Source organism: Schistocerca gregaria, chromosome 6, assembly GCF_023897955.1.
Source record: "Schistocerca gregaria isolate iqSchGreg1 chromosome 6, iqSchGreg1.2, whole genome shotgun sequence".
NCBI lineage: Eukaryota > Metazoa > Arthropoda > Insecta > Orthoptera > Acrididae > Schistocerca > Schistocerca gregaria.
Genome location: NC_064925.1, coordinates 488,869,042 through 488,896,755, shown reverse-complemented (window position 1 = coordinate 488,896,755; position 27,714 = coordinate 488,869,042). Strand labels below are relative to the sequence as shown.

The 27,714-nt window shown below is 42.1% G+C and overlaps 1 protein-coding gene across 1 annotated transcript in view; it reads right to left on the bottom strand.

Annotated features, from left to right (window-relative positions):
- Nucleotides 1–27,714, bottom strand: part of LOC126278507 (dipeptidase 1-like) — a 439,923-nt gene that overhangs the window by 154,435 nt on the left and 257,774 nt on the right. The window contains exon 3 of the mRNA XM_049978668.1: nucleotides 16,784–16,937. Coding sequence (XP_049834625.1) covers nucleotides 16,784–16,937 — 154 coding nt within the window. The remainder of the gene's footprint in view (nucleotides 1–16,783; nucleotides 16,938–27,714) is intronic.

The following is a 27,714-nucleotide window of genomic DNA, read 5'->3' as shown; positions in this document are numbered from 1 at the left end:
CCAAGTACCTCCAGTCTTTGTTTGTCTACTTAGTGGTGTAGCCATACGGGTTTTTGATATCTCAGTACGTTTTTACCCTTTTTTACTGTTTAATCTCCCTTACATGGTTCAGAAAAGTCGTCTTATAAAGTGTGTTTCACCTTCGGAAACAAAGAAATTAACGGGAGATATCAAAATGGGATGGAGGTGACAACTTTCCAATATACGAGCCAATGAAAAGATTAATACATGCTTCGCTGTGTTAACGTGCTTAAGTAGTTTCATAAATAAAATTAGTATAAGATGTCTAAGATGTCTTCGCATACTTTACCAGCTATTCTGCCACATTTTGACAATGTGCTCCGCGTCTCCAGAGGTAACTGGTCAACAAAATTGTTTTGGCATGTATATATGCAGAATAAAACGACATAGGCAGCGGCAGCTCAATCACCCTATCTGCATATTAATCTCTACGTTGGGCTATATTCTGGAAAATTTTTTCTTCCGCACTTCGCACTTTGATATCTCCTGTTGACTTCGTTGTTTCAGTTGGCGAAACACACTTTATAAGGCAATGTTTCTGTACCAGGAATAAACCTACAGAGACATCTAAAACCTGTATGACTATTTCGCTAATTACATAAAGGAAACTGACGATGACGATGGTGGTGAATATCGTCGAAAGCTCTAGGTTTTACCAAAATTTGACGCGGCAAGAAGTCCGAGAATATTTTATTCAACAGTGCCGTCGCGAAAGACTTCGTTCTCATACATAAAGGAATATTGGAGACACTTGATAAATATGGTAGAAGTAAGGTATATCTTGGTGCAGAAATAACGTGGACTCGCACACACACAATATATATATAGTGTATCTCAGTAAGAAGAAAATGTTACTCTTGACTTTGCGATTTCTTGGTGGAGGACTCTCCCACTGAAAATCTTGAAAATTTGGAAAATTGTCCTGAGACAGTTGTTTAAGTCTTCTAGGGGCTTCCGCGCGATGAATCAGTCGTGGCACCAGTTCCATCTCAGTCCTCCTCATCTACATGGATACTCTGGAAATCACATTTAAGCCCCTGGCTTGACTGATTTATCGTCTAACCGAAGTTTGACGGATTCCTTTTAGCACTCATGTGGTTGACCTCACACTTTTCGTTATTTAGGGTCAATTGCCAATTTTCGCACCATACAGATCATTCCTAAACCGTTTTGAAATTTGTTTTGATCTCCTGATGACTTTACTAGTCGACAAACGACAGCGTCAATTGCAGACAACCTATGACGGCTGCTCAGATTGTCGCCCAAACGTTTGTACAGATAAGGAACTTGACGACTTTCCGTCAGTTTCTACCTCTCTGACAAGAAACCACGAATCTAGCCACGTAACTGAGACCATATTCCATAAGCACTCAATGTCACTACAAACCGCTTGTGTGGTACAGTGCCAAAACCATCTGGAAATCCAGAAATATGGTATCCATCTGAAATCCATTAATAGCAATCAAAGCTCCATGCGAGTAAAGAGCTAGCTGCGTTTCAAAGAACGATGATTTCTAAATGCTTGTTGGCTGTGTGTCAATAAACCGTTTTCTTCGAGGTAATTCATAATGTTCGAACACAGTATATGTTAAAAAATCCTGCTTCACATCGACGTTAATGACATGACCGGTAATTTAGTGGATTACTCCTACCTTTCTTGAATGTTGGTGTGACCTGTGCAACTTTCCAGTCTTTGGGTACGGATCTTTCGTTGAGCGAGCTGTTGTTAAGTGTGGAGCTACTGAATCAGCATACTCCGAAAGGAACCTAATTGGTATACAGTCTGGACCAGAAGACCTGCTTTCATTAAATGATTTAAATTGCTTCACTACTCCGCGGATATCTACTTCAATGTTACTCATGTTGGGAGCTGTTCTTTATTCCAGTTCTCGAATATTTACTTCGTCTTCTTTGGTGAAGTAATTTCGGAAGGCTGTGTTAAGTAATCTATTTTGGAAGTACTGTCTTCGATAGTATCTCCATTGCTATGGCGCAGAGAAGGCATTGATTGTTTCTTACCGCTAACATACTTCACATACTACCAGAATCTCTTTGGATTTTCTGCCCGGTTTAGAGACAAAGTCCCGTTGTGGCAACTATTTTAAGCATCTCGTACTGAAGTCCGTGTTAAATTTCGAGCTTCTGTAAAAGGTCGTCAGTCTTGAAGATTTTGCATCTGCTTAAGTTTGAGTGTTCGATTCTCCTGACACTACGTTAACATGTACCGTAACTTATTCCAAAGGTGTTCTGTGGTCTTGGATTGTCGATACTCTGACTATGAGCGTGCAGAACGAGATCCCACACTTCGTGAAGATATTATGGCAGACTGGAACCATCACGATCTTCAGTCGACGTTCACACATTTCCGAAATGCCTAGAGCAGTCTTAAGTGTATATCCGATCCAAAGCGTTCTCCCCAATTACCTCAAAATTTGATTCGTTTCTGCAGCATATTTACCATGTTTAAAACAAAACTTTGTACAGACGGGCTGCTCTTTTAGGTCAGCCGTCAAAAAAAAAATTCACGACTAAACGAAACTAGAATACTGTTGACCAACAACTAACCAAACCACTCCACTTGGAGTTACTGGGTACACTGATTCAGGGATGAGATATGGGGAAACGGCTTGCGGTATTTCAGTGTACTAGTAAACATGAAACTTCCTGGCAGATTAAAACTGTGTGCCCAACCGAGACTCGAACTCGGGACCTTCGCCTTTCGCGGGCAAGTGCTCTACCATCTGAGCTACCGAAGCACGACTCACGTCCGGTACACACAGCTTTACTTCTGTCAGTACCTCGTCTCCTACCTTCCAAACTTTACAGAAGCTCTCCTGCGAACCTTGTAGAACTAGCACTCCTGAAAGAAAGGATATTGCGGAGACATGGCTTAGTAAAGCTGTGAGTACCGGACGTGAGTCGTGCTTCGGTAGCTCAGATGGTAGAGCACTTGCCAGCGAAAGGCGAAGGTCCCGAGTTCGAGTCTCGGTCGGGCACACAGTTTTAATCTGCCAGGAAGTTTCATATCAGCGCACACTCCGCTGCAGAGTGAAAATCTTATTCTGGATACTAGTAAACAGTTACGCGCAAAATTCAGAATTATTTGAACTATTGGATATCACCCACGAATGCTATCAAGAAAGTACAGTACGGCATTGTATAGAAATTTATTCGTACCGGGGTGATTTGTAGAGTGATATAGATAGTTCAGTCACATTAATGTGGGCACTATCTTTTGTGTTAGCAGAAGAGCCAACACCGTGTTACGAGTGGAGGCCGAAATGCACGCGTTTTAGCCTCACGCAGGCTGGCGTGAAGAGGGAAGAACTACACTGACGTGAGGTCTGCAACATGACAAGGAATGAGAATTCAGAAAACGGACGTAATTGGTTTGATACTTAACTTTAATCCATTAATGATGAACGTCGCTCTTGACGGTACATGATTCACAATATTATCTATTCAGAATCCATTCTTGAAGAAATTATAGTAAGTGAATATGGCGCCTTGCTAGGTCGTGGCAAATGACGTAGCTGAAGGCTATGCTAAACTGCCACCTCTGCAAATGAGAGCGTATGTAGACAGTGAACCATCGCCAGCGAAGTCGGCTGTACAACTGGGACGAGTGCCAGGGAGTATCTCTAGATTAGACCTGCCGTGTGGTGGGCGCACAGTCTGCAATCACTGATAGTGGCTACACGCAGGTCCGACATATACTAACGGATCGCGGCCGATTTGAAGGCTACCACCTAGCAAGTGTGGTGTCTGGCGGTGACACGACACTACCCACGTCCGATGTTAATGTGCGATAAGTAGTCAGAGAGGACAGATGACAACGCTAGCAGTGTAGGGTACATTAAGCGTGTCGGAGGGACGTGGAAAACAATACAGTCATTATGGTAATGCAGAAATGGAGCGGTTCATCTGGCGTCCGGATGAGCACAGGAATTGGCTTTCGGGCAGACGGCGGCAGATGTGTGCATAGGGGAACAAACGCGCAACTGTTGAACGACTGACCGCCCAAGTGAACCATGGGCTACGAACTGCTTCTCCTCAACGACTATTTAGCGTACGTTGCTGTGTATGGGTCTATACAGCAGTCGCCTGTACATGCACCCATTCCGACTGCTGTTCATCGCCATAGTAGCTACAGGTTGCCTCTTCAGATGAATCATGTTTTATGCTGCACTGGACGATGATCGCCGGAGTGTGTGGCGAGAAACATCTGAAAGCAAACACCCTGCAACAATCTTCGGAGCGTTATGGTTTGGGGAATGTTTTCGTGGCATTCCCTGGGCGATGCCGCCATTCTGGACGTCACACTGGATCAATAAAAACATGCACTATCCTTCGGGAATAATATCAACCTATGCAGTTTGTCTTTGCTTGGCACGATGGCTTCTACTAGCAGAACGATGAATAGTGCCGTACAGCTTGAAGTGTACATGCGTGGTTCGAAGAGCAGCAGAATGAGTTTACCTTACGCCCTTGGCCACCAAACTCATCGAGTTAAAACCCCTTCGACAATCTGTAGGATCATCTCGATCGCGCTGTTCGCGGCATGGATCCTCAGCTGAGAAACCTGGAGCAGCTGCCCACAGTCAGTACATTCCAGAACCTCATTCTCTCTCTTCCTGTACATCTTGCAGCGGTTCACAACGGAAAAGGTGGTCAATCAGGCTATTGACAGGTGATCACATTAATGTGACCGTACAGTATAGGATCTGTCCAGTACAACCAAAAAACTAGTCATATATATGGACATAAGCACACCCGACAAAGAACTACTGACACCTCAGGAACCTTCAGGCTAATGGTGTTGTAACCCCACCTCTTGCCTCAATTCTGCGAACATAAAAGTCCACAGATCTCTTAAGGTACGCCATATTCAGCTGAAGCCACAGACATAAGAGTATTCTATCTTAACGACGTCATATCATTATACCCAGGAGGAGGCCACTTTAAGTGCTCTGAAACATAGGTTTCTCCAGTATATTTTTTTTACACTATGACGCAGTAAAATACTCAGAAAATTTTTTAGTGAACTGACACTGCCCGCTGTCGCAACGGCCCCTTATCCGTTAGATGGCCTGCACAACAGACAAGCTAGGTGGGCTGCTCACCTACCTTCAAGAGCTCATATCGAAACATCTCCAGTGAATGTAAACATCTACAGACGTCCCGCATAAACATGGCAGTACTTCGTGAAAAGCCATGTGACAGAGATCCACCGTTTGGAACCGATGTGACGAAGTGTAGCACACCATCCGAGTCAGACCGACAGTGTGTACCTACAGCTAAGACACCTCCGGCCAATACCCACGCCAGCTCTAGCCTAGTACACACTCACTGTAGTTTTCCGTAGAAATTTGTATCTTGTTGGGCGAACGCCACTTGGAAATTGTGTAGCGTAGTATTTTGGCTGTTATTATTTCTTTACATTGTCTTTTAACTTTTATCGGGCTTTTGTCACCACAAGAATTATTGTGTTTCGTGAACTTCTCGAGTTTTGAAACCATGCCAAGAAACCATTTTAGTTAAATAAAGAGTGTCCATACTTAATCGTTAGCTCTTTCCTACCGACCGCATGACACTACAACCTTGGAAGCCTACGCATTTATATTAGCACCACAGATTGGAGTTTCTGCCCGTAATGTCACAGATTGCGGGGATATTCATTGCTACGTTTCACATGCTGTTGCAAGCAGTTCCAGACATTTTCTGTGACATTAATATCGGAGGGTTTAGCGGCACAGACGAGGTGTTGAAATAAATAAATGTTGTCCGGACTAGAGGTATACACTAACAAATCCTTTGGTAAATACGCAGTCGATAGAGAGACTATCCAAGACGTGATTCTCACCATTCCATGAACAACACTGAGTCTCATGGCACATGTGCTCCAGTGACACAGTACACTTAGCTCGACATTTTGGCGAACTATGCAGTTCCACAGACGCCTCCCGAGATCATCCAGCAAGATAGTGCCCCATCCCACTATCATGGGCATGTCACCCCATTACCAGCAGACGTTCCCTGAGCATTGGCTCGGAAGGAGAAGTCACATTGCCTCGACCCCTCGGTCTCCCCATTTGTCTCTGTGTATGGAGATTTATCAATGACACTGTTTACAGAACAAAGATTCGAGGTCTGGTAGTTCTACGCCGCAGTGGAGGTCATAACACATTCTCGCCCCCCCCCCCCCCCCCCCTCCTGTGGCGACAAGTGGAGTACCGTTTCGATACCTGTCGAGCTACAAATGCGCCCAAATTAAACTGTACCAAAATGCATAAAAACGTTTAAGCTCCTGTGTTGAATGTTGTACAAATTTAGTTATAGACCTTAGCTACAGAAATATAAACGTTTGGTATACCTCTAGCCCAGACATCCTGTTTTCTGGATCGTGCTCAAGATAATCCGAATCAGTGGGTCAAAATTATGGTGAGAAATATATACCCAAAACGTCAGAGAACCACCTCCGACCTGAACAGTATACTCCACAGACTGTGGTTGGGCTGTTACTAGGCTATAGTTGTAGTCTACACCTTCCAGTATTTGAGAAAAGGAGAAATCGCTACATGTCGGACCACACTATTCGCCTCCCTTCTGACACTGCCCAGTAGTTGTATTGTTTGGCCCACTGAAGAAGTGTTTTTTTGTGCAGGTGTGAGCAACGGCCTTTTGGGGGGTACCAGATTCCAAATATCGATTGCATGAAGTTCCCTTCGTAATCTTCGCTCGAAAGCACCCGCAGTCATTCACTAACAGCAGCAATTCGTGTAGGGGTTGACACCTATTGTCATTGACAAGGTGTGACTGGTGCCTCCAGTTTGTTGGTTTGGAGAGAAAGGGACCCAACTACAGGGTCGCCATCCCTGCGCCTCTAGTCCCTATCGGTTAGCATCTTTTTACGACTGCTGTAACTGCGCCATGTTACACAGCTGCGAATGGTAAACCATTAAATGTGCACTAGTGGGACAGCCCGCTCTGAAGTAACAACCAACTTTACTGTGTTGGTATTGGTACGTCCAAACACGACAGCTCCTTCCTCCCGTTCTGTCACGACTCCCGGCTGACCCAAATTATTTCGCTGATACAACCGAGTGGTGCATACACACCGTTTTACTGACGTCATTTACGTCAGCAGTACCGTATATAGGACTTCAAAAGTGACCAGCATGCTTTATTTTAGGCAGGACCAATGTGTGTCTGGTAAGTTTATTGATCTATAAACTTCGTTTACTAATTTAGCAATATAGTTTGGTAAATGTTTTGGTTTTAGTTAGTTCAAGAGGCCACTTTAAAAAATCTTTTAGATCCAGCGCTCCTTGGGTAAGTGCCACAGCTGTACCGTCGACCATCTCCCCATAAAACTACCTTTATGCAATTTTTAAGTAAGTTTTAGCTATTTTTATAATTTTGTGAGGAAGTGTAATAAAAATAAAACATAATAGGAAGATGACAAACGAACTACATTGATAAAAAACATTCTACACAACCATAAAAAAACCAACGAAATCTGTGTCTTCTGCTTACGGCAGCTTTTGTACAATGTGTTTGGTATGATGTACAATAAAAAACAGACTTCATTCGCTCCCCATTATTTATTAATTGTACCTAAATCATAAATCTGTAATAAATGAAAATGAGGCATAATTAAGAGTTGAGAAAATATTCCTTTCCAGGAATTCTGTTGCTACTAGCTTCGCGCCTGCTGCTTCGCTCGCGTAGACTGTATGGTCTGCTGAGATTTTTATTTCTTCTTTAATCGAATTCGTACGCTGTTAGACCTATTGCTCATCTGTAAGTCCACATATTATGCAAGAGTTAGTGACCATTATATGGCTGCGAGTCTTTGCATAATTAAAGTGTTCCATTTTTGAGTCATCAGTCTTCTGAATAGTTTGATTCCTCTCCTGTGCTAACCTCTTCATCTCAGAGTAGCACTCGCAATGTACGTCCTCAATTATTTGCTGGACGTATACCAGTCTCTGTGTCCTTTACAGTTTTTAACCTCTATAGCTATATGTAGTACCATGAAAGTCATTCCCTGATGTCTTAACTAATGTCCTGCCATCCTGTGCATTCTTTTTGTCAGTGTTTTCCATGTATTCCTTTCCTCTCCGATTCTGCGGAGAACCACCTCATTTCTTAGCTTATCAGTCCACCTAATTTTCAATATTCTTCTGTAGCACGACATATCAGATACTTCAGTTCTCTTCTGTCCCGGTTTTCCCACAGTCCATGTTTCACTATCATACAATGCTGTGCTCCAAACGTACATTCTCAGAAATTTCTTCCTCATATTAAGGTCTATGTTTGATACTAGTAGACCTCTCTTGGCCAGGAATGCCCTTTTTCCGGCGCTAGTCAGCTTTTCTTGCGCTCCTTACTTATTTTTATGCCTAGGTAGCAGAATACCTTAGCTTCATCTACTTCGTGATCACCAATCGTGGCAAGTTTTTCGCTATTCTCATTTCTGTTTAATTTCGCAACATTTGTCTTTAACCGGTTTCCTCTCAGTACATATTCTGTATCCGTTAGAACGTTCATTCCATTCAACTGATCGCGTAATTCTTCACTTTCCCTGAGGACAGCGAAGTCATCGGCGAGTTCATTGACATCCTTTTACCCTAAATTTTAGCCCCATTGTAAGACCTTTCTTTTATTTCCGTCATTGCTTCTTCGATGTATAGCTTGAACAGTAGGGGCGAAAGACTGCATCCCTGTCTTACACCCTTCTTAATCCGAGCACTTCCACTCTTATTACTCCCTCTTACCTCTTTTAGATGCTGTATATTACCCATCTTTCCCTGTAGCTTATCCCTATTCGTCTCAGCCTTTCGAACATATTGCACCATTTTTACGTCGTCTAACGTTTTTTCCAGGTCGAAAAATCCTGTGAAAATGTCTTGGTTTTTCTTTAGTCTTACTTCCATTATCAGCCGCAATGCCAGAACTGCGTCTCTGGTACGTTTACCGTACCTAAAGCCAAACTAATTGTCACCTAAAACATCCTTAATTTTCTTTTTAATTCTTCTGTGCATTAGTCTTGTCAGTAACTTGAATGCATGAGCTGTTAAGATGATTGTGTCATAATTCTCGCACTTGTCGACTCTTGCAGTCTTCGGAATTATATTGATGATGTTATCCGAAAGTCAGATGGTATATCACCCGACTCATACATGCTATACACCAAAGTGAATAGTCAGAAATTTTGATGGACTTATCTATCCCTGCTACCTTATTTGACTAAGTCTTTGGAAGCTCTTTGAAATTCTGATTCTAATACTCTATTATCTATCTCTTCTGTATGCACTCCTGTTTCTTCTCCTATCATATCATCAAGCAAGTCTTTCCCCTCATCGAGGCCTTCAATGTACTGTTTCCACCTCCCCCATTTGAGCTAAAGAGGGCGGAGGAGCGGACAAAGTTTCAAGGCGGAAGAATCAACAACGATCAACAGCAAGAGGCAATGGAAACCATTGCATTAAGGACACATAATGTGTCTTTACAGGACATATGAAAGGTAATTAAAACAGTGTGATCATCTCTACTGGCGAAAGATTTCGGAGTAGTCCCTCATTTGGATCTCAGGGAGGGGACTGCCTATGGTAACGCTCTACGATCCAGAGCGTGAAATATCAGGAGTTTGAACGTGCTAGGGAAGCTAGGAAATCTGAAAAGGGAAATGCAAAGGCTCACTCTAGATGAAGTGGGGGCACTGAAGTTAAATGGAAAGAAGATAAGAATTTTTTGTCAGATGAGTATAGCGTACTATCGACAGCACCAGAAAATGGTGTAACGGGAATAGGACTCGTTGTGAATAGGTAGGTACGGAAGAGACTGTGTTAGTGTGAACAGTTCAGTGACAGGGTTGTTTTCACCAGAGTCTATAACAAACCAGCACCGACAACGCTAGTTCAGGTATACACGCCGACGTCGTAAGCCGAGAATGAAGAGATAGAAAGAGTACACGGTGATACTGAAAGGATACTTCAGCACGTAAAGGAAGATGAAAATGTAATAGTTGCGGGAGTTTGGAATGCGGTTGTAGTGAAATGAGTAGAGGAAAAAGATACAAGATAATATGGGCTTGATAGGCATACAGCGAGTTAAAAAATATGAGTGAGGGAGGGAGGGGGAGGGAGAGAGAGGGAGAGAGAGAGAGAGAGAGAGAGAGAGAGAGAGAGAGAGAGATGTCGAATAAGTGGTTCTATATTTATTTGTTCCAGTCTTACACTCGGTTCCAAATCCTCTAATCTCAAACGGACATTCCTATTCCTGCACATGGAATCGCATTTAAGGGTCGTATCTGTTGAGCCGGTTCGTGAACCTGTAGCCTCGCTAGGAGGCGACAGATTCGCGACTCTGCGAAATAAAGGAGCAAGCACTGCCCGGTTAAGTGGTCTCTGCGTCCTGTTTGTCAGGAGTGCTCTAAGTCTCTCTGTTGTGCGTGGCGTCCCTTATTGGCCGACATAGCGCACCTAACAGTGGTAGACGCAGTGAACGGTTGCCGGATATGGTCTATTGACATATGTGCTGCACATCGGCGACCAGAAACACCTTACGGAATTCTCAGCTACTCCCCACATTAGTTGCTTTTATGGATGCTTCCCGAGATGTGTTTTGTAATGGAGAGATGACTGTCACGTGTAGATGCAAGCAGTTTTTCACTGACATTGGGATGAGACGCTCGTCTGTCGTCGGAAAGTTTGTGTGTGTGTCTGGGGTTTGAAGCTACTGAATTTAACTGGGGCTAAGGCTTTTGTTGGTTTAAGAATTGGTCGTTTTAAGAAGAGAAGTTAAACTGTTTAAATTTTATTGTTTATTTGTTGACACAATATCTTTTAAACTTTCTTATTGTCTGGGCCTACTGATTTTAGTGCAGTAAACTTTCGTAATCCCCTCAACTTTAAGCTGTTGTGATGCTTGAAACGAATTACAAGATATTTTGGCTAGTTTGAGAAGGCTTTGTGGCTGGCTGTCCGCTTGTTATACTGAGCCGAAATTGAGTTTACTCGAGTTGCAATAGTTAATATTCAGTTTCAAAATAAAGTGTATTTGTCTTAAAAGTTTTATTTGGCGCTACTGACCGCAATCCCGTTAGCGGATATTTAGTTTTTTTTACTGGTTCTTAAACTCATCATTTGATTTCACCTCAAGATTGGCTACATAAGTTCCAAGCAGGCTTCCTTTAAATATGCTGAATGATTATTTGGCAGTGTAAGTTTTGCACTTTTTAAAAAATACATGTGTGTTTTAGATTTTGCCTGTACCCGACATGTGTTTACGTATTCTGTGACGACAGCAGTCGGCAAAGTCACAGGGGCCGTTGTTTGGAGACTATGGCGTCCGTGCGTGCCAACATCACTATCATTTGAAACTTTTTGTGAACTATACAAACTTTTATCTGTTAGTAATTAACTGTCGAATGAATGTATGTAATTTGTGAGTATTTCGCTGGGTTTTGAGGCCACGGTCCCTCCAAGACAGAATTGAGCGTGCTTAAGTTTTATCCAGTAGTACCATCAAGACTGCTCACCTTTTATCAGTAATGATAAGTTTGTGGTATGTGCAGTAATTACAATAAAATAATTTTATAAAAAATGTATTAGGCCTGCTGAAAAACTAATGTATAAATTTCCGTTTCCTTTTTTAACCAATTCTGACAAATCCGATTTGTCGTGGTGAACGTTAAACACCTTTTTTTGGTTTATTTCACAAATTACAATACCTTCTAAAGTTTCACGTAAATTAATGGCATAGAAGCAGGAACTTTTCCTAATGTACTTCTGACTAAAAAGGGAGTCTGCTTTCATAATGTGATATTTTCATAAAACTTTTCATACCGTATTTCACCACTTTGGGGTTGAACTTCCAAAAACGCAGATACACTTTTTCTAATTTATGACCGAGAATGCAAAAACCAATTTTTGTAGTTCTAGCTTCGAAATTGCCTTAATAGCGACTTATTTTCGAATAACCTTTCGTCCCCTATATCATCCCCTTAGGGATGGATTTTCGAGAAATCCCTTCTTAGACGATGCCTACAGTACAAGATCAACGTCCTCTCTAAATATCAAGCTTCTGTCTTAGCTGTTTAGCCTGGTCGATGAGGAGTCAATGAGGCCATTTCCTTTTATATAAAGAGATTACAAATTCAACTTCATTTCCTTTGGAGCAGCAAAGGTACCTGCTCGAGGGGCAAGTAAGATATATGTCTCCTCCACCTTTTTTTGCTTGCTACTTCGACAGTTTCTCTCTTCAGCCCATAGTCGACAGAAATCTGCAAACATTGGAAGCCCTCAGCCAAACAGCATATCTTTTTCAACACCCTCAAGCTGGTGTTTGGACTCCTACAATACCGTAAAGATGTAGCAGCAAGTACTCCACTGTTGAATATGAACAAACTATGTAGGTGGCTGTCGTGGAAACCAAGAGCATTGTTACCACTTGAACCGTATTAGCCATGATGGCGTGTGCCGTAAAAAACAGAAAGAAAACAGACGCATGATCTTAAGCTTTCCTGGCAAAGTAACTGCTTATCATATGTTGACATGTGCTGTGTGATTACATGGGACTGAAAAGCCTTCATGAGTTTCTCTAACATATGAACCCTCTGCACTCCAGCATCAAATTCACAATGGAGGTGTAAAAAAAATTTCTAACTGGCCTTTTTGGGCGCCACAAAGAGGACAGCATTACAGAACACAGCGTGTACTGGAAAGCCATCCACACGGATTTGTACCTGCACGCCTCAAACTGCCATAATCCTTCACACGTGAAGGTGTGCTACGGATACTAGCAGGACCTCCTAATGGAGTACTGATACTGTTCCAGAAGGCCCGTGCAATATCAGATGAAAAAAGTCGGCCAAGCGTGCTCAACCACCTTAAGGATGTTTTCAAGAGGAACAGAAATGTTGGTAGTCAAATCAGGGAGGGGAAAATCGACCGGTTAAAGCCAATAACAGTATTTTAGTCCTGAATAACCGGTATTTTAGTATTTATTATGTCTCGGTTTGTAAGGTGTCAGGCAAATCCAAAACTTCCATGAAAACCCTGACATGATAGCAAATCCGGCAGTATGTCCCATAGCTCCGAATAAATCCTGAAATTAAACTAACCAAAGTGATATGAGTAACGAGTGAGCAAATGGAATACCACAGACTAACACAAGAACGCCTAAATGCATGTCGTACCTTCCCACCGTGAAACAGTCGCAGTTCTGAGGGGAGAAACGAGAACAGAAGCCGAGAGCAGAATCGTCTAGGCTAGGAGGCCCTACGATAAGGGACTGACACCCACGTCGCCAGCCAACCGCCAGGACCACCCCCCAACCCATGTTAAAAGATAGAGCCCTCCAGCAGAGCAGTACAGATCTTACGATAACACTAACAGGGCCACACCAGCTGCAAGTTGTAGCGTGAGACTTTCACGTCTCTGTGACGTAGCAAACATTAAAAACATTGCCCCACCACGAAAAGCATTACGTTTCTCATTGGATGGACAGAAGTTTTGTAGGCAGAGCTTAAGGTTAACATTGAGACCCTGATTGGTCAATTGGAAAATCAGTCAGGTAGCTTTTTTAAACCAACTTAGGTGAATTGTAGTAAGGAGAAGTTAGGAGGGAGTTGCTTCCGAGACAGCGAGGTGCGTGGAGCTGTGCTGCCCGCCGCCCCCTGATGCTGCCTAATCACCGACAAGGTAATGAACACACGCGATGCCGCAATTTTGAGCGCATAAGGCTTCACTCAGAACTGCAGAAGTCTCATCTGTTACATCCCCTTTTTACGTAATACTAGTGTCGATGGTCAGTTAAAGCTCATGGTATTCACATTTGCTACGTGAAGTTGAAATCTGAAACGCGATGATTTTTCTGTTATATAATTATTGAGAAGCCACATCAGCCACTGTAATTTACGACAAGTTAAATAAGTAATTTAAGTTAATTGAGGGTCACTGTAAACCATTTTGATAGTTTTCTCTTTTGTGAAACTTAATTTAAACCTAAATTATAGATGTGATATGGCATAGGTCATCCTTCGATCGATTGTAGAACTTGGAAACCCATTCGGGGAATATTCGTTCACATTTTTTGTTGAACGCAGTTGGTTTTTACCATCCTGTATTAAAATATTTCCTTTTATCAATAGTGCAATTTATAAACAATGTTTTGTGAGTAGAATAAAATTTCCAGTGTTAAACTGAACTGCTTTTTCGACGTTATTTTACTAGCTAACTAAGAACAGGAAAGCCTTGGACCCCTTCCACTAAATTTAGCTAGTATTAAGATTCTTTTACAGGGAGTGCAGTGGAGCTGACGCTGAAATCATTAAGTATTTGGTTATATCATCGCTAGTCTCACTGAACTCTTCTGAACTCTACACGTCATGTGTGGTCTGGCGTCTCCTTACCAGCAGCAGGTCCCCGGTTCAAACTAATTAATTCCCTAAAAACCACGCTCAGAGCGTCGTTGCGCGAAAGTGGAAGGGAGACACGACTTAGAACAGACAGACACCACGCAGAATGTTAGAGATTATAATTTTTTTTTTTTAGTTTTTGCTGGTAACCGGATAAAAAACCGAAATATCAGTTATATAGCAGCAGTGCTAAAATCTGCCGGCAGCGTCATCCGCAACCGACAGGGGTGGCGGAAGTATTGAGGAAGAGGACTTTGCGCCGAACATTCGGCGACAGCGTCCCCTCCACCGCTGCAGCCAACGCAGGTGCTGCCAGGTAGAGAGAAAAGTGTGGGGAGACAAAGAGTGTAAAGGAAGTGCGATGTGGCGAAGATGCTCATCCCACAGCTACCACATGAAGATGACGACACAGCACGCTGTCGAAATACCGTGTTACGTGAACGACAGCACCCGGGTGAACAATCCGAGACCAATACAAACAAAATACCAGAAGTTAAAATCTTCTGGATTATTAGGCCGCGTCATTTTTTCTCTAAAATGATCGACGTTTCGACCGCTCTGCTGGGATCTTCCTCAGGATCTTACAGTGTCCACTACTGCTAGAATACTATCGGAGACGAGTGTCACGTCCTCTTATAAAGGGGAGTTTTCACGTGTTCGTGTTGGAGAAGTGATAGTATTGGTCACATAAAAAATGTATATACTCGCTTCGGAGCCACAGTAGTGTCTTCCTTCTGAACTTTAACCGCTAGCTTCTCGAACTTCTTTTTGTTCCAGAGCACTGAAATTTAAAAACCTTGTTGAATGATCAAATGTTATTCTGTCCACTTTATCCCAGTCCTTGGGTGAGAGAGCTGCCGCCAGTGAAAAATGCGCATCAGTCGTAAGTGCCGTCGAAGCATCCATGTTTCGTCTTCCGAAGGTGCAGGCCGAAGAAGTAAGACGTGTCGAGAGTTCTACGGAAAACGAAACCTCCGAAAAGCAACATAAAGGCGCAGGAAAGGAAATCTCTTATTGAGCTCATGAGAAACGAAAGCATCCTTCTAACAAAATCGGGTAAGGGGAATGCTACTTTTGTTTTGGACGCTGTGGATTATCACAGGAAGGTGAAACAACTACTAGCTCATCCTGTGTATCGCAAGTTAAAAAGCGATCCGACGAATAGAATCGTTCGGAAAGTGAAAAAACTGATATCAGACACCAGAATTGTGAATTGCAGAGTAGTCATGTAGATGTAGACTGGACAGCTCTACTACAAAGAATCTAACACCTCGAATACCTGTCTCGACCAGAATGTACGGACTACCGAAAATACATAAGGAATCGGTTCCTTTGAGACATATAGTCAGTGGGATTAACTCACCTACTTATTTTTTAGCACGTCATTTACCTAGCAAACAGACATCTAATTGGTAAAACAAATACTTTTTAAAAAGATTCGAAATATTTTTTGTAAATTGTGAGGAAACTGAGGATATCTGCAGGTGACATTCTGGTTAGCTTCGATGTGACATCGTTATTTACTAACGTCCCAGTATCAGGTACAATGGAGATCGTAAGAAAGAATCTTACTCCAGATGTTTGTGACTTAATTGAACTATGTCTTCGTTCGAGCTATTTAAAATACAATGATGAATTCTATGAATAGGCTGACGGCCTTGCTATGGGCTCACCCATTTCGCCAGTTGCAGCTGACGTTTTTTATGGAACATTTTGACCAACAAGCGTTGAGTTGTGCTCCTTTGAAGCCTTCTTGCTGGCTCCGCTATGTGGACGATACATTTGTAATATGACCATTACTATCACTTCTCCAACACGAACGCTTGAAAACTCCCCCTTTATAAGAGGACGCGACACTCTTCTCTGACAGTGTTCTAGCAATAGTGGACACCAGAAGATCCTGAGGAAGATCCCAGCAGAGGGGTCGAAACGTCGAACATTTTAGAGGAAAAATGACGTGGCCAAAAAACCCAGAAGAATTTAACTTCAGTGACAACGGCCACGAAAGCCTGCAGACTTACACGATATCAGAAGTCTGTTTGCTATTATATGCTTGTTTATGATGCTAATTGGACGAAATGACACTGTGTTTAACAGCCGCGGGGTGAGGGTAGGGTTTCTTCTCGGAGGTATTAAAGGGCAACACGAGGGGTACGAGGACTCTTGTATCTGTCCCGGTTACTTCTTAAAACGTATTGCTTTCTGGTCAGTTTTGGGCCCCCTCTGTGCGTGCTCCCTTGGCGTGGGCCTGTGTCGCAACTCATTCTGTACGGCGCTGCCTAGATTGAGAAACAGTAAGAAGTGGAACAGAGGACGCGAGGAGACAACGTGACTGACCTGTGCCCCGACGAAGCCCGCCCGCAGGCGCGGTATGTCGGTGAAGCAGCTGGAGCAGTTCCAGACGGCGTCGGTGCGCAAGTTCCTGCGGAAGTCCACGGCGCTCAGCTGGTTATGCGTAAGCAGGCGCAGGTTGTGCGGTAAGTCGTTGTGCCTGCAACACGAGAGACGGCACACCGTGTAGCAGCAAGAAGGCCAGCGACGCAAGCGCCAAGTTGTTAGTGAAAAGCAGCGTGATGGTGCTGGAACAAGGAAGGTGGGTTACGTTTAACGTCCAGTCGACGAGCAGATCATTAGGGACTGAGTAAAAGCCCGGATCGGGAAAGGAAATCGGCCGTGTCCTTTTCGACGGACCATTCCGATATTTAAGTGATTTGGGCAGACTACGGAAAACAAACTACGAAATTTCTTCTAGTACTATTTCCATCTTGTCGCCTTATTTTCGGCATCCGTAATCGAATTACCGTTTCCACCTTTCAAGCTTTACTGTTGATTTCCAGTGGGTGTTGGTTGAAGCCCACCTGCTCTAGATATGAGAAAGCTGTAAAAAATAGATTTGCTGGTGTGTACAGAAGACGTTGGTGTCATTTGTGCCTTTAAGATGTATTAAACTTCATTAAAGTCATGGCGAGAAATCATGTTTAGCGTCTTTTGTTTATTAACATATACTTTATAATGATGTCTGGTTATTTAGGTTGACGAGTAATGATACTGTTCCTGGCCTACCAAGGATGTAACCTCCATCTGTAGACACCCGGTACGTGCAAAGATTACATTTGGCAGAAACTGTCAGACCACACAATAAAATAAAATCAATGTGAAATTAAAAAGAGAAATCAAAACTGAGACTTTGGAAGAAGAGAGAGAGCATGGAACTATTTCGATTAAAGATAAAGGGAGCATTATCAAAAGTGCGTGCTGTATATTTTTAGTAATTACTTTCCAAACGTAGGTCAGAAAAAGATGCACAAGATAAAGAGTGATCTGAGGAAGCAACACTGAGGAAATTTATTGAAATATATATTTGTCACCCATCCACACCCGAAATAAGGAAAGTTATCAAGACCTACAAAAGTAAAAATTCATATGGAGTCTCTGATACCTCGAAGACACTAAAAGGCTGTGGCCTTATAATAGTCATGTTCTTAATCGTGCCATAAATCGTTAAGGGTATTTCCTCAGACAGATTAATATGGCAGATGAGGCCTCCCTATAAGGAAATCAGTTCCAAAGCTACGAACAGCTACAGGCCAGTCTCGCTGGATTAACTATTTTCAATATTTCTGAGAGGGTAATGCACTCAAGGGTTAACATCTGTCTATGCAGTAATAACATACCTAGTCAATCACACTTTGAATTTCAAAAGGGGTGCTCAAACGAGGCAGCTGTTTGTACTTTCACAGAGCACCAAGTAAAATTTTTAGATGATCAAGTTTATCACTAGCTAGGGTCTTCTGCAATTTATCGAATTCATTGTGTCAAACATTCTATTAGAGGAATTATTTTTTAATGGGACAGTTTGTTCACCACCGTCATAGTTTAGTTCCTATTTAAGAACCCGGCTGCAAGAACTGCACTACTATGTTCCAGTAACACACACTGCGACGCTACATTTTCTGCAACGGAAGAAGCCACGAGTGCATTTTCTGTAGTGTGCTGTTATGAGCCCATTACTGTTGCTGCTCTAGAAGTATCAAGAGGGAAAATCGTAAATGATGCTACCGTTAAAATTTATAACAAAATTTTCCACAAGTGAACTAGCTGTGCCGTTGTGGTCGTCAGTCCAAAGTCTGGCTTGATACAGCTCTCCATGTCACACTATACTCTGCAAGCCTTTTCATCTCTGAATAACTACTGCAGCCTACATCCTTTTGAAACTGCTTACTGTATTCATCTGTCAGTCTCCCTCGACGACCCCTCCCCCCCTCTCCCTCCACTTTACTGTAATACTAAATTGGTGATCCCTTGACATCTCAGAACTTGTCCTATCAACCGATCCCTTCTTCTAATCACATTTGTCCATTCACTGATATTTTATGCGATAATATTTTGGGAAACATCCTGTTTTAGGCCAATAGCATTCTTTGCACATAAGTAGAATCAATTTTGAGGTTGAAGCTCTAACACGCGCGTTTGTTTGTAAATAAATTTGTTTTTGCTTGAGACCCGCCTTGAGAAAGAAGAAATGAAAGCTGTGTTTCGCTCAAGGCTGATCTCATCGAAAAACATAAATGAAAGTAGAATTACGCGCTGTAGTTACGACTGTATTTCCGACCAGTGAAGCAGGACTTCGCATTTTCGCTTCTCGTCTTGTCACAGTTAAATCTGACAGTAATAGACCTACAACTCTGGTAATACTGGAATGTTTCGTGCAGTCCCCCTGCATCATCTACATACTTCTTGTATTTATTTACTTATTTATTTAGTTACACGTTAAGTTCCGTAGGACGAAATTGAGGAGCGAATCTCCGAGGTGATGGAACGCATCAGTTCATGAAATTACAACATAAAAGTAATAACAGATAAAAATAAATGTTTATGAACCCGAAAAAAGTCAGTCCATAAGTTTAAATAATCACTACAATACAACAACAATCAGCTTAATTTTTCAAGGAACTCTTCGACAGAATAGAAGGAGTGACGCATGAGGAAACTCTTCAGTTTAGATTTGAAAGTGTGTGGATTACTGCTATGATTTTTGAATTCGAGTGGTAGCTTATTGAAAATGGATGCAGCAGTATACTGCACACTTTTCTGCACAAGTGTTAAGGAAGTGCGATCCAAATGCAGGTTTGATTTCTGCCGTGTATTAATGGAGTGAAAGCTTCTTATTCTTGGGAATAAGCTAATATTGTTAACAAGAATGATAGTAAGGAATATGTATATTGAGAGGCCAATGTCAAAATACCCAGACTCATGAACTTACACCACTTACTGCCCGAACCGCCGGTTTCCGAGTCAAAAATGCCCTTTTAGATTGGGAAGAGTTACCCCAAAATATGATACCATACGACATAATCGAATGAAAATAAGCAAAGTAGACTAATTTTCGTGTCTAACGATCACCCATTTCAGATACCGTTCCAATAGTAAAAATGGCTGCATTAAGTCTTTGAACAAGATCCTGAACGTGGGCTTTTCACGACAGCTTATCTATCTGAACACCTAGAAATTTGAACAAATTTCAGCGGTTCAGTTCCCTAATCATATGCTCATTCTGTGCAATTAAAAGTCAGGTTTTGTTGAATTGTGTTAGAAACTGCAAAAACTGAGTCTTACTGTAATTTAGCGTTAGTTTACTTTCTACAAGCCATGAACTTAGGTTGTGTACAGCACTATTTGGAACCGAACTAGTGTTGCACACAACATCCTTTACTACTAAGCTAGTGTCATCAGCTAACAGAAACATTTTGGAGTTACTCGTAATACTAGAAGGAATATCATTTATATAAATAAGGAACAGGAGTGGCCCCAACACTGATCCCTGGGGCACCCCCCACGTGACCGTACCCCACATCACAGCCATTATCAACACTGTGAGTAATGATCTTTTGCTGTCTGTTGCTAAAGTAAGAGGTAAACGAATTGTGAGCTATATATGCTCAAACGTAGAACATACATTAGAACTGAACTACACTGTTGGTTGGTTGGTTGTCATCTCCCTTTATATGAAGATTTCCGCCAATAGGTAAGTCCAATACAGGCGTCCCTACCATAGGACACAGAACCACCTCAATTTTCAGCGTTAACCTTGCAACAGATGGGTGTTGACCACTTCCTACGTCTGAAACAATGTGACGAACAGAACTTATGGCCACAACAAAATTGCAAACCTGTCAGTGGCCAGCACATAGTCGTTTCCGCCTTTGAATTGAACTGTTCCCATCATAACATTTATCATGAAGACTATCAGCAGAACATGCAGTTCATGTACGGGAAGAACATGCTTCCTCAACTATCTGAACTCTCCTAGAAGTAGAACATGTCAACATGAAACCTTTCTAATTTTCAAATACAATTTAAACTGTAAGACATGGATACCTGCGGATCGTGTAACGCATATCAAAAAGTTGTGCAGACTTTTTTCTGAACGATTCCTGTTGTCTTGCTTCAGATACTAAAGATAAAGAAGCGACTATATCTCAGTCAAATGCTTGATGTGGTATGCTCTCCAAACAAAATCCCGACGTGAATTTGAAAGCCAGCCACCAGCCGTTAAGGCTATGAACGCTTGTATGACAAGTTGCTGGCCACTGGGAGTGTGGAGAGACGATCAAATTCTGGCAACAAACACACGTCTGATGAAATGGCAGTGGAGTTCAGAGAGACCTTTCAAAGAAGCTCATCAAAGTCAGTTCGCCTAGCATCACGAGAGCTGAACACTCCTTGCTCTCCTTGCTCTTAACATTTTGCAAGGCACTTCAAAAACGACTGTTAAAATTGTTCAAGCACTCAAGCGAGACGACTTGCAGTTTCATCAATAATTCAGTATTGAGCATCATCACTAATATCACTAATACTGAGCTAACTAACATTGAGCGTCCTCTTGGGTAAAATATTCCGGAGGTAAAACAGTCCCCCATTCGGATCTCCGGGCGGGGACTACTCAAGAGGACGTCGTTACCAGAAGAAAGAAAACTGGTGTTCTAAGGATCGGAACGTGGAATTTCAGATCTCTTAATCAAGCAGGTAGGTTAGAAAATTTAAAAAGGGAAATGGATAGGTTACAGTTAGATATAGTGGGAATTGGTGAAGTTCGGTGGCAGAAGAACGAGACTTCTAGTCAGGTGAATACAGGGTTATAAATACAAAATCAAATAGGGGTAATGCAGGAGTATGTTTAATAATGAATAAAAAATAGGAGAGCGAGTAAGCTACTACAAACAGTATAGTGAACGCATTATTGTGGCCAAGATAGACACGAAGCCCACGCTTACCGCAGTAGTACAACTTTATATGCCAATAGCTCTGCAGATGACGAAGAGATTGATGAAATGTGTGATGAGATAAAAGAAACTATTCAGATAGCGAAGGGAGACAAAATTAATAGTCATGGGTGACTGGAATTCGATAGTAGGAAAAGGAAGGGAAGAAATCGTAGTAGGTGAATATGGAATGGGGTAAGATATGAAAAAGGAAGCTGCCTGGTAGAATTTTACATAGAACTTAATCATAGCGAACACTAGGTTCAAGAATCATGAAGGTTGTGTACATGGAAGAAGCCTGGAGATACTAGAAGGTATCACATGGATTATATAATGGTAAGACAGGGATTTAGGAACCAGGCTTTAAATTGTAAGACATTTCCAGTGGCAGATGTGGACTCTGACCACAACTACTGGCTATGAACTGTGGATTAAAACTGAAGAATCCGCAAAAATGTGGTAATTTAGGGAGATGGGACCTGAATAAACTGACAGAACCAGTGGTGGTAGAAAATTTCAGGGGGAGCCTTAGGGAACGATTGACAGGAATGGGGAAATAAATACAGTAGAAAAAGAATCGGTAGCTTTGAGGGATGAAATAGTGAGGTCAAGTAGGTAAAAAGACGAGGGCTAATAGATATCCTTGGGTAACAGAAGAAATATTGAATTTAATTGATGAAAGGAGAAAATATAAAAACGCAGTAAATGAAGCAGGCAAAAAGGAATACAATCGTCTCAAAAATGAGATAGATAGGAAGTACAAAATGGCTAAGCAGGGATGGCTAGAGGATAAATGCAAGGATGTAGACGCTTATCTCACTAGGGATTAAGGTAGATACAGCCTACAGGAAAATTAAATAGACCTTTGGAGAAAAGAGAGCCACTTGTATGAATATCAAGAGCTCAGATGGAAACCCAGTTCTAAGCAAGGGAAAGCAGAAAGGTGGAAGGAGTACATAGAGGGTACTTGAGGACAATGTTATGGAAATGGAGGAGGATGTAGATGAAGATGAAAAGGGAGATATGATACTGCGTGAAGAGTGTGACGGAGCACTGAAAGACCTAAACGAAACAAGGCTCAGGAAGTAGACAAAATTCCATTAGAACTACTGACAGCCTTAGGAAAGACAGCCGTGACAAAACTCTACCATCTGGTGATAAAGATTTATGAGACAGGCGAAATACCCTGAGACTTCAAGAAGAATTTAATAATTCCAATCCCAAAGCAAGTAAGTGCAAACAGATATTAAACTGATAGTTCGGTAATTTTCATAAGTCACAGCAGCAAAATTCTAATGCGAATTCTTTGCAGACGAATGGAAAAACCGGTATATGCCGACCTCGGGGCAAATTCTGAAGGTGGCAGGCGCAAAATACAGGGAGCGAAAGGCTATTAACAATTAGCACAGAAACCAGATGGCAGTATAAGAGTCGAGGGACATGAAAGGGAAGCAATGATTGGGAAGGGAGTGAGACACGGTTGTACCCTCTCCCCGATGTTCTTCCATCTGTATATTGAGCAAGCAGTAAAGGAAACAAAAGAAAAATTCGGAATATGAATTAAAATCCATGGAGAAAAAATAGCAACTTTGAGGTTCGTCAATGAACTATAATTCTATCGGAGACAGCTAAGGACCTGGAAGAGCAGTTGAACGGAATGGACAGTGCCTTTGAAAGGATGGCATGAGGAAATGAGACACTTAAATTAGGAGATGAGTTTTGCTATTTGGGGAGCAATGTAACTGATGATGGTCGAAGTAGAGAGGATATCAAATGTAGACTGGCAATGGCAAGGGAAGCGCTTCTGAAGAAGAGAAATTTGTTAACATCGAGTATAGATTTAAGTGTCAGGAAGTAGTTTCTGAAAGTATTTGTATGGAGTGCAGCCATGTATGGAAGTAAAACATGGACGATAAATAGTTTAGACAAGAAGAGAATAGAAGCTTTCGAAATGTGGTGTCACAGAAGAATACTGAAGGTTAGATGGGTAGATCACATAACTAATGAGGGGGTACTGAACACAATTGGGGTGAAGAGAAATATGTGGCGCGACTGGACTGGAAGAAGGGATCGGTTGGTAGGACGTGCGCTGAGGCATCAAGGGATCATCTATTTAGTATTGGAGGGCAGCGTGGAGGGAGACCAAGGGATGAATACACTAAGCAGATTCAACGGATGTAGGTTGCAGTAGGTACTGGGAGATAAAGAAGCTTGCACAGAATAGAGTGGCATGGAGAGTTGCAACAAATCAGTCTCTGGACTGAAGACCACAACAGCGACAATACTGAGCTCATGGACCGGATTGGGGAAAACTATGTACGAAATGTCCTATTCTCTGACGAAGTTACATTTCAGATATCTGTGGGTGTTAATCGGCACAAATTTGCTTCCGTATTTCGTGAAAGGCTCACTGTTCTCGGGAGTGTGTCAGAGACAGTCTGCTCAACTTAGTTGAACGAATTTTCTTGATCGAGCCACCAGTAACAGAAGCCTTTTATCCGGGCATCGTTGAGCAACCTGCTGTTCCTCAGTTCCTTTCCCTTCAGCCAAACGTGGTCTTCCAGCAGGCTGGTGCACCGTCTTACTGTAGTTTTCATGGTCGTCATATCCTGCACTAAACATTTCCACAGTGATGGATGGGAATTGACCACCACGTCCTCCTGACATAACCTCCTCTAGACTATGTCTAGAGGGATTACGTGTAAGACATTGTGAATTCCTCGCATTTACATGCCCTTTACGATCCCTACAGAATAATTATAAATGCAACAGCGTCCCACATGTCTAAGGTGGGCATGCCATTTTTGATTTTTGTAAGTTATCGATGTGCACGTCAGAGAGAGCAAGTTATGTTACTGTTAAACAATCTCCGATCCCGTTGTGGCACAGCGTTTGCGCAGTCTGATACATTCTTAGTTGAAGGATAGTAGGTGACATCCGCATTCAGCAGTGCTGTGTGTACTTGTGATTGCATCTGTTACATGAAAAAGGATTTATTTTAAAGGACAGCAAACATGAGTATGATGTATCTACTGGAAGGCGAAAACAATATTAATTTTTAATTTTTTTTAAGACAAGAAGTTTGAGCTGAGAATGCAGCACTGCGTAGCTAGTTTGTCGGGATGATTGTCAGCTAATTAACTTGCTCAGAGCTGCGAAAAGACAACCGCGATTCCCTTAGTCGTGCATTAACATACAGTCAGTTCCACAAGAAAGTGTACTCTATGCCGGCCGCGGTGGTCTCGCGGTTCTAGGCGCGCAGTCCGGAACCGTGCGACTGCTACGGTCGCAGGTTCGAATCCTGCCTCGGGCATGGATGTGTGTGATGTCCTTAGGTTAGTTAGGTTTAAGTAGTTCTAAGTTCTAGGGGACTAATGACCACAGCAGTTGAGTCCCATAGTGCTCAGAGCCATTTGAACCATTTTTGTACTCTATGATTTTACATGTAACGTCCACAGCGACATCTCTTATAGTGGCATCGAATCTGTAATCAATGTGCTTTTGCACAGTGTATGTATAAACAGTGTATGTATAAACAGTGTGAGAGTTTAATGTTTTGTCTCGTCGGTTGCAGTTCAAAATGAGTGCAAAAATCTGAAACGTCACGAGGCAGTGTTCCTCTTACATCATCCAGAGGTTTTTACATTCGGAGCTGCTGCTAAAATTCTTACAAAGTCAAAGACATTCTTTGCGAAGTGGGTCAAACGATATTTAGAGGTCGGAGAAGTGGATGATTTACCAAAGAGAGGGTTAAGTTGCCAATCTATAATCGATCATGATGGCGATTGGATTAACTATTAGGTAATTCTGCAACTAGTAATAACTTTTATTTCATACAGATAACGGCGTAGTTTCTTTGAACTAACTGTATCAACTGATTAAGCTGTTCGGTTTTCAAAGTTATTCTCTATTAACGCTGTACCCCTTTAAAATCGTTGTTCACCTTGTTAAGCATCGTATTGTTCAGACCAGTGTTATGTGTGAGGATCAGGCGATGTGTTACTTTGTCTTTCTGGATACGTAATTTATTCTAAAATCGTTGTCTTCGAATATAATTTCATAGAAATAGTTATTCTCCCCCATCCGACTGTTTAAAGAAGATTTATCGTTACGCATAACCATACTGCACCACGTGGAAAGCAACAGTTTGAATATTGTGTAGTAAATTTACTCAAAAATAGAAAAATAGCATAGCACAGCTGCTGCTTGCTTTGTGTTTGCTGTTGTAGTTTCGAGAAATCTGCAAGAATATTGTCAAGACGCGAGGCGAGTACAAATTTTGATTAGAGTCAGATAATTGTTTTATTTGAGTTTTGCAAGTAACACACAGGCAAGTTGTATTCAGACCACTTACAGTTCAGTTCAAATTAGCTTCTGTTCACTCAAAGGGTGGCATACGAGTTTATGTTGGATAACAGTTTGTGGCTATATGGTTTTGTTAATACGTACACTTTTTATAGAGTGGGAGATTAATTAGGGGTAAATTTCACACTGAAACACATTGTGGGGGACTTTCACATCTCTCTGCGCACATGGACTGAGAAAAACCAGACTAGGCTTAACAACTCAATGATTTTTGAGCGTCGGTACTCGTGTCTGCTCAGGCTCTTGCTTGCGAGAAGAGCAATCACGGTGTGGTGGGGAGTGAGGGGAACTCGCGCGTACCATTTGATCGCGCCAACACGGAAGAAAACCAACTATGGAATAGGGAAGGGCAAGCTCTGACAGCGGTGTCATCTAGTAGCATCAATGGCCGATCGATATTGCGTAACAAAGGCGACGTCTTCGTATTTTGTTCCGCAGACCGAGGAATTCCATAGTTTTACAAAAAAAGATGGGTTCCCAAAATTTTTAGTGTATTGTAAGACACTGAATCCTTCAGGAAATCCAATTTATGAGGATACTACATGTCTTAATAGGCCAAAGAATACGGAAACGGAAAGTGTGAAGGATATGAACGTGTACAACAGGTTTTAAAACTTCAAAAGAAGCTCTCTGGAGAAAAAGATGAAATCTAATGAGTGAGCCGTTCGAATAAGCTAAAAGACTGCAGTAGTTTTAACGGAGTCCTTGCGCCCTTTCACGGATGGTGATATAATAGAATAATACTTGGTAGTTACAGCTGAAGATCCATGTCCGCATGAGGTAGACAGAACTTCACTTGTTGCCATTGTCAAACATTACACTCAAGCTTCACACACAAATTATGGCACAAGGCGTTCAGAACCAGCTTACGAGAACTACGTAAAGATTTTATTGCATATTCTTAGCTTTCTGTGTGCATATTCTTGTATATTTTCTGTGCTGGTAACAGAAGCACATACGTTGAGGTTGTATATACAGCATCGTTCAAGAAAGTACAAGAAATGTAGATTTGACATGGAATTTAGTAGTAGTAGTAGTAGTAGTAGTAGTGTGTGTGTGTGTGTGTGTGTGTGTGTGTGTGTGTGTGTGTGTGTGTGTGTGTGTGTGTGTGCGCACGCGCAGACGAAGCATCATTGATTTTGGGGAAATAAATCAGGATTCGTAGAACAACTGAATGAGAAATTGAAAAAGCTTCCAGTAGCCGATTTGTACTGGTCTGGCGCTAGAATTAATTTATTTACAAAAAAAAAATGGTTCAAATGGCTCTGAGCACTATGCGACTAAACTTCTGAGGTCATCAGTCGCCTAGAGCTTAGAACTAATTAAACCTAACTAACCTAAGGGCATCACACACATCCATGCCCGAGGCAGGAATCGAACCTGCGACCGTAACGGTCGCTCGGTTCCAGAGTGTAGAGCCTAGAACCGCACGGCCAATTTATTTACAGTGCGACAGGGAATTCTAGATTCCTCCAGAATTTTCCACACAGCTCGCCACCCTATTCCCCGTGGCGATGGAAGGCCGCACAGTAGCCTACTTTGTTCGCAAGCTTGCGCCAACCGTATGGTCGCGGAGCATGTATCTGCGGAGACCTGGTATAGACTTCCATGGATTAGAAAAGGAGCCCCTGTGAAACCGTT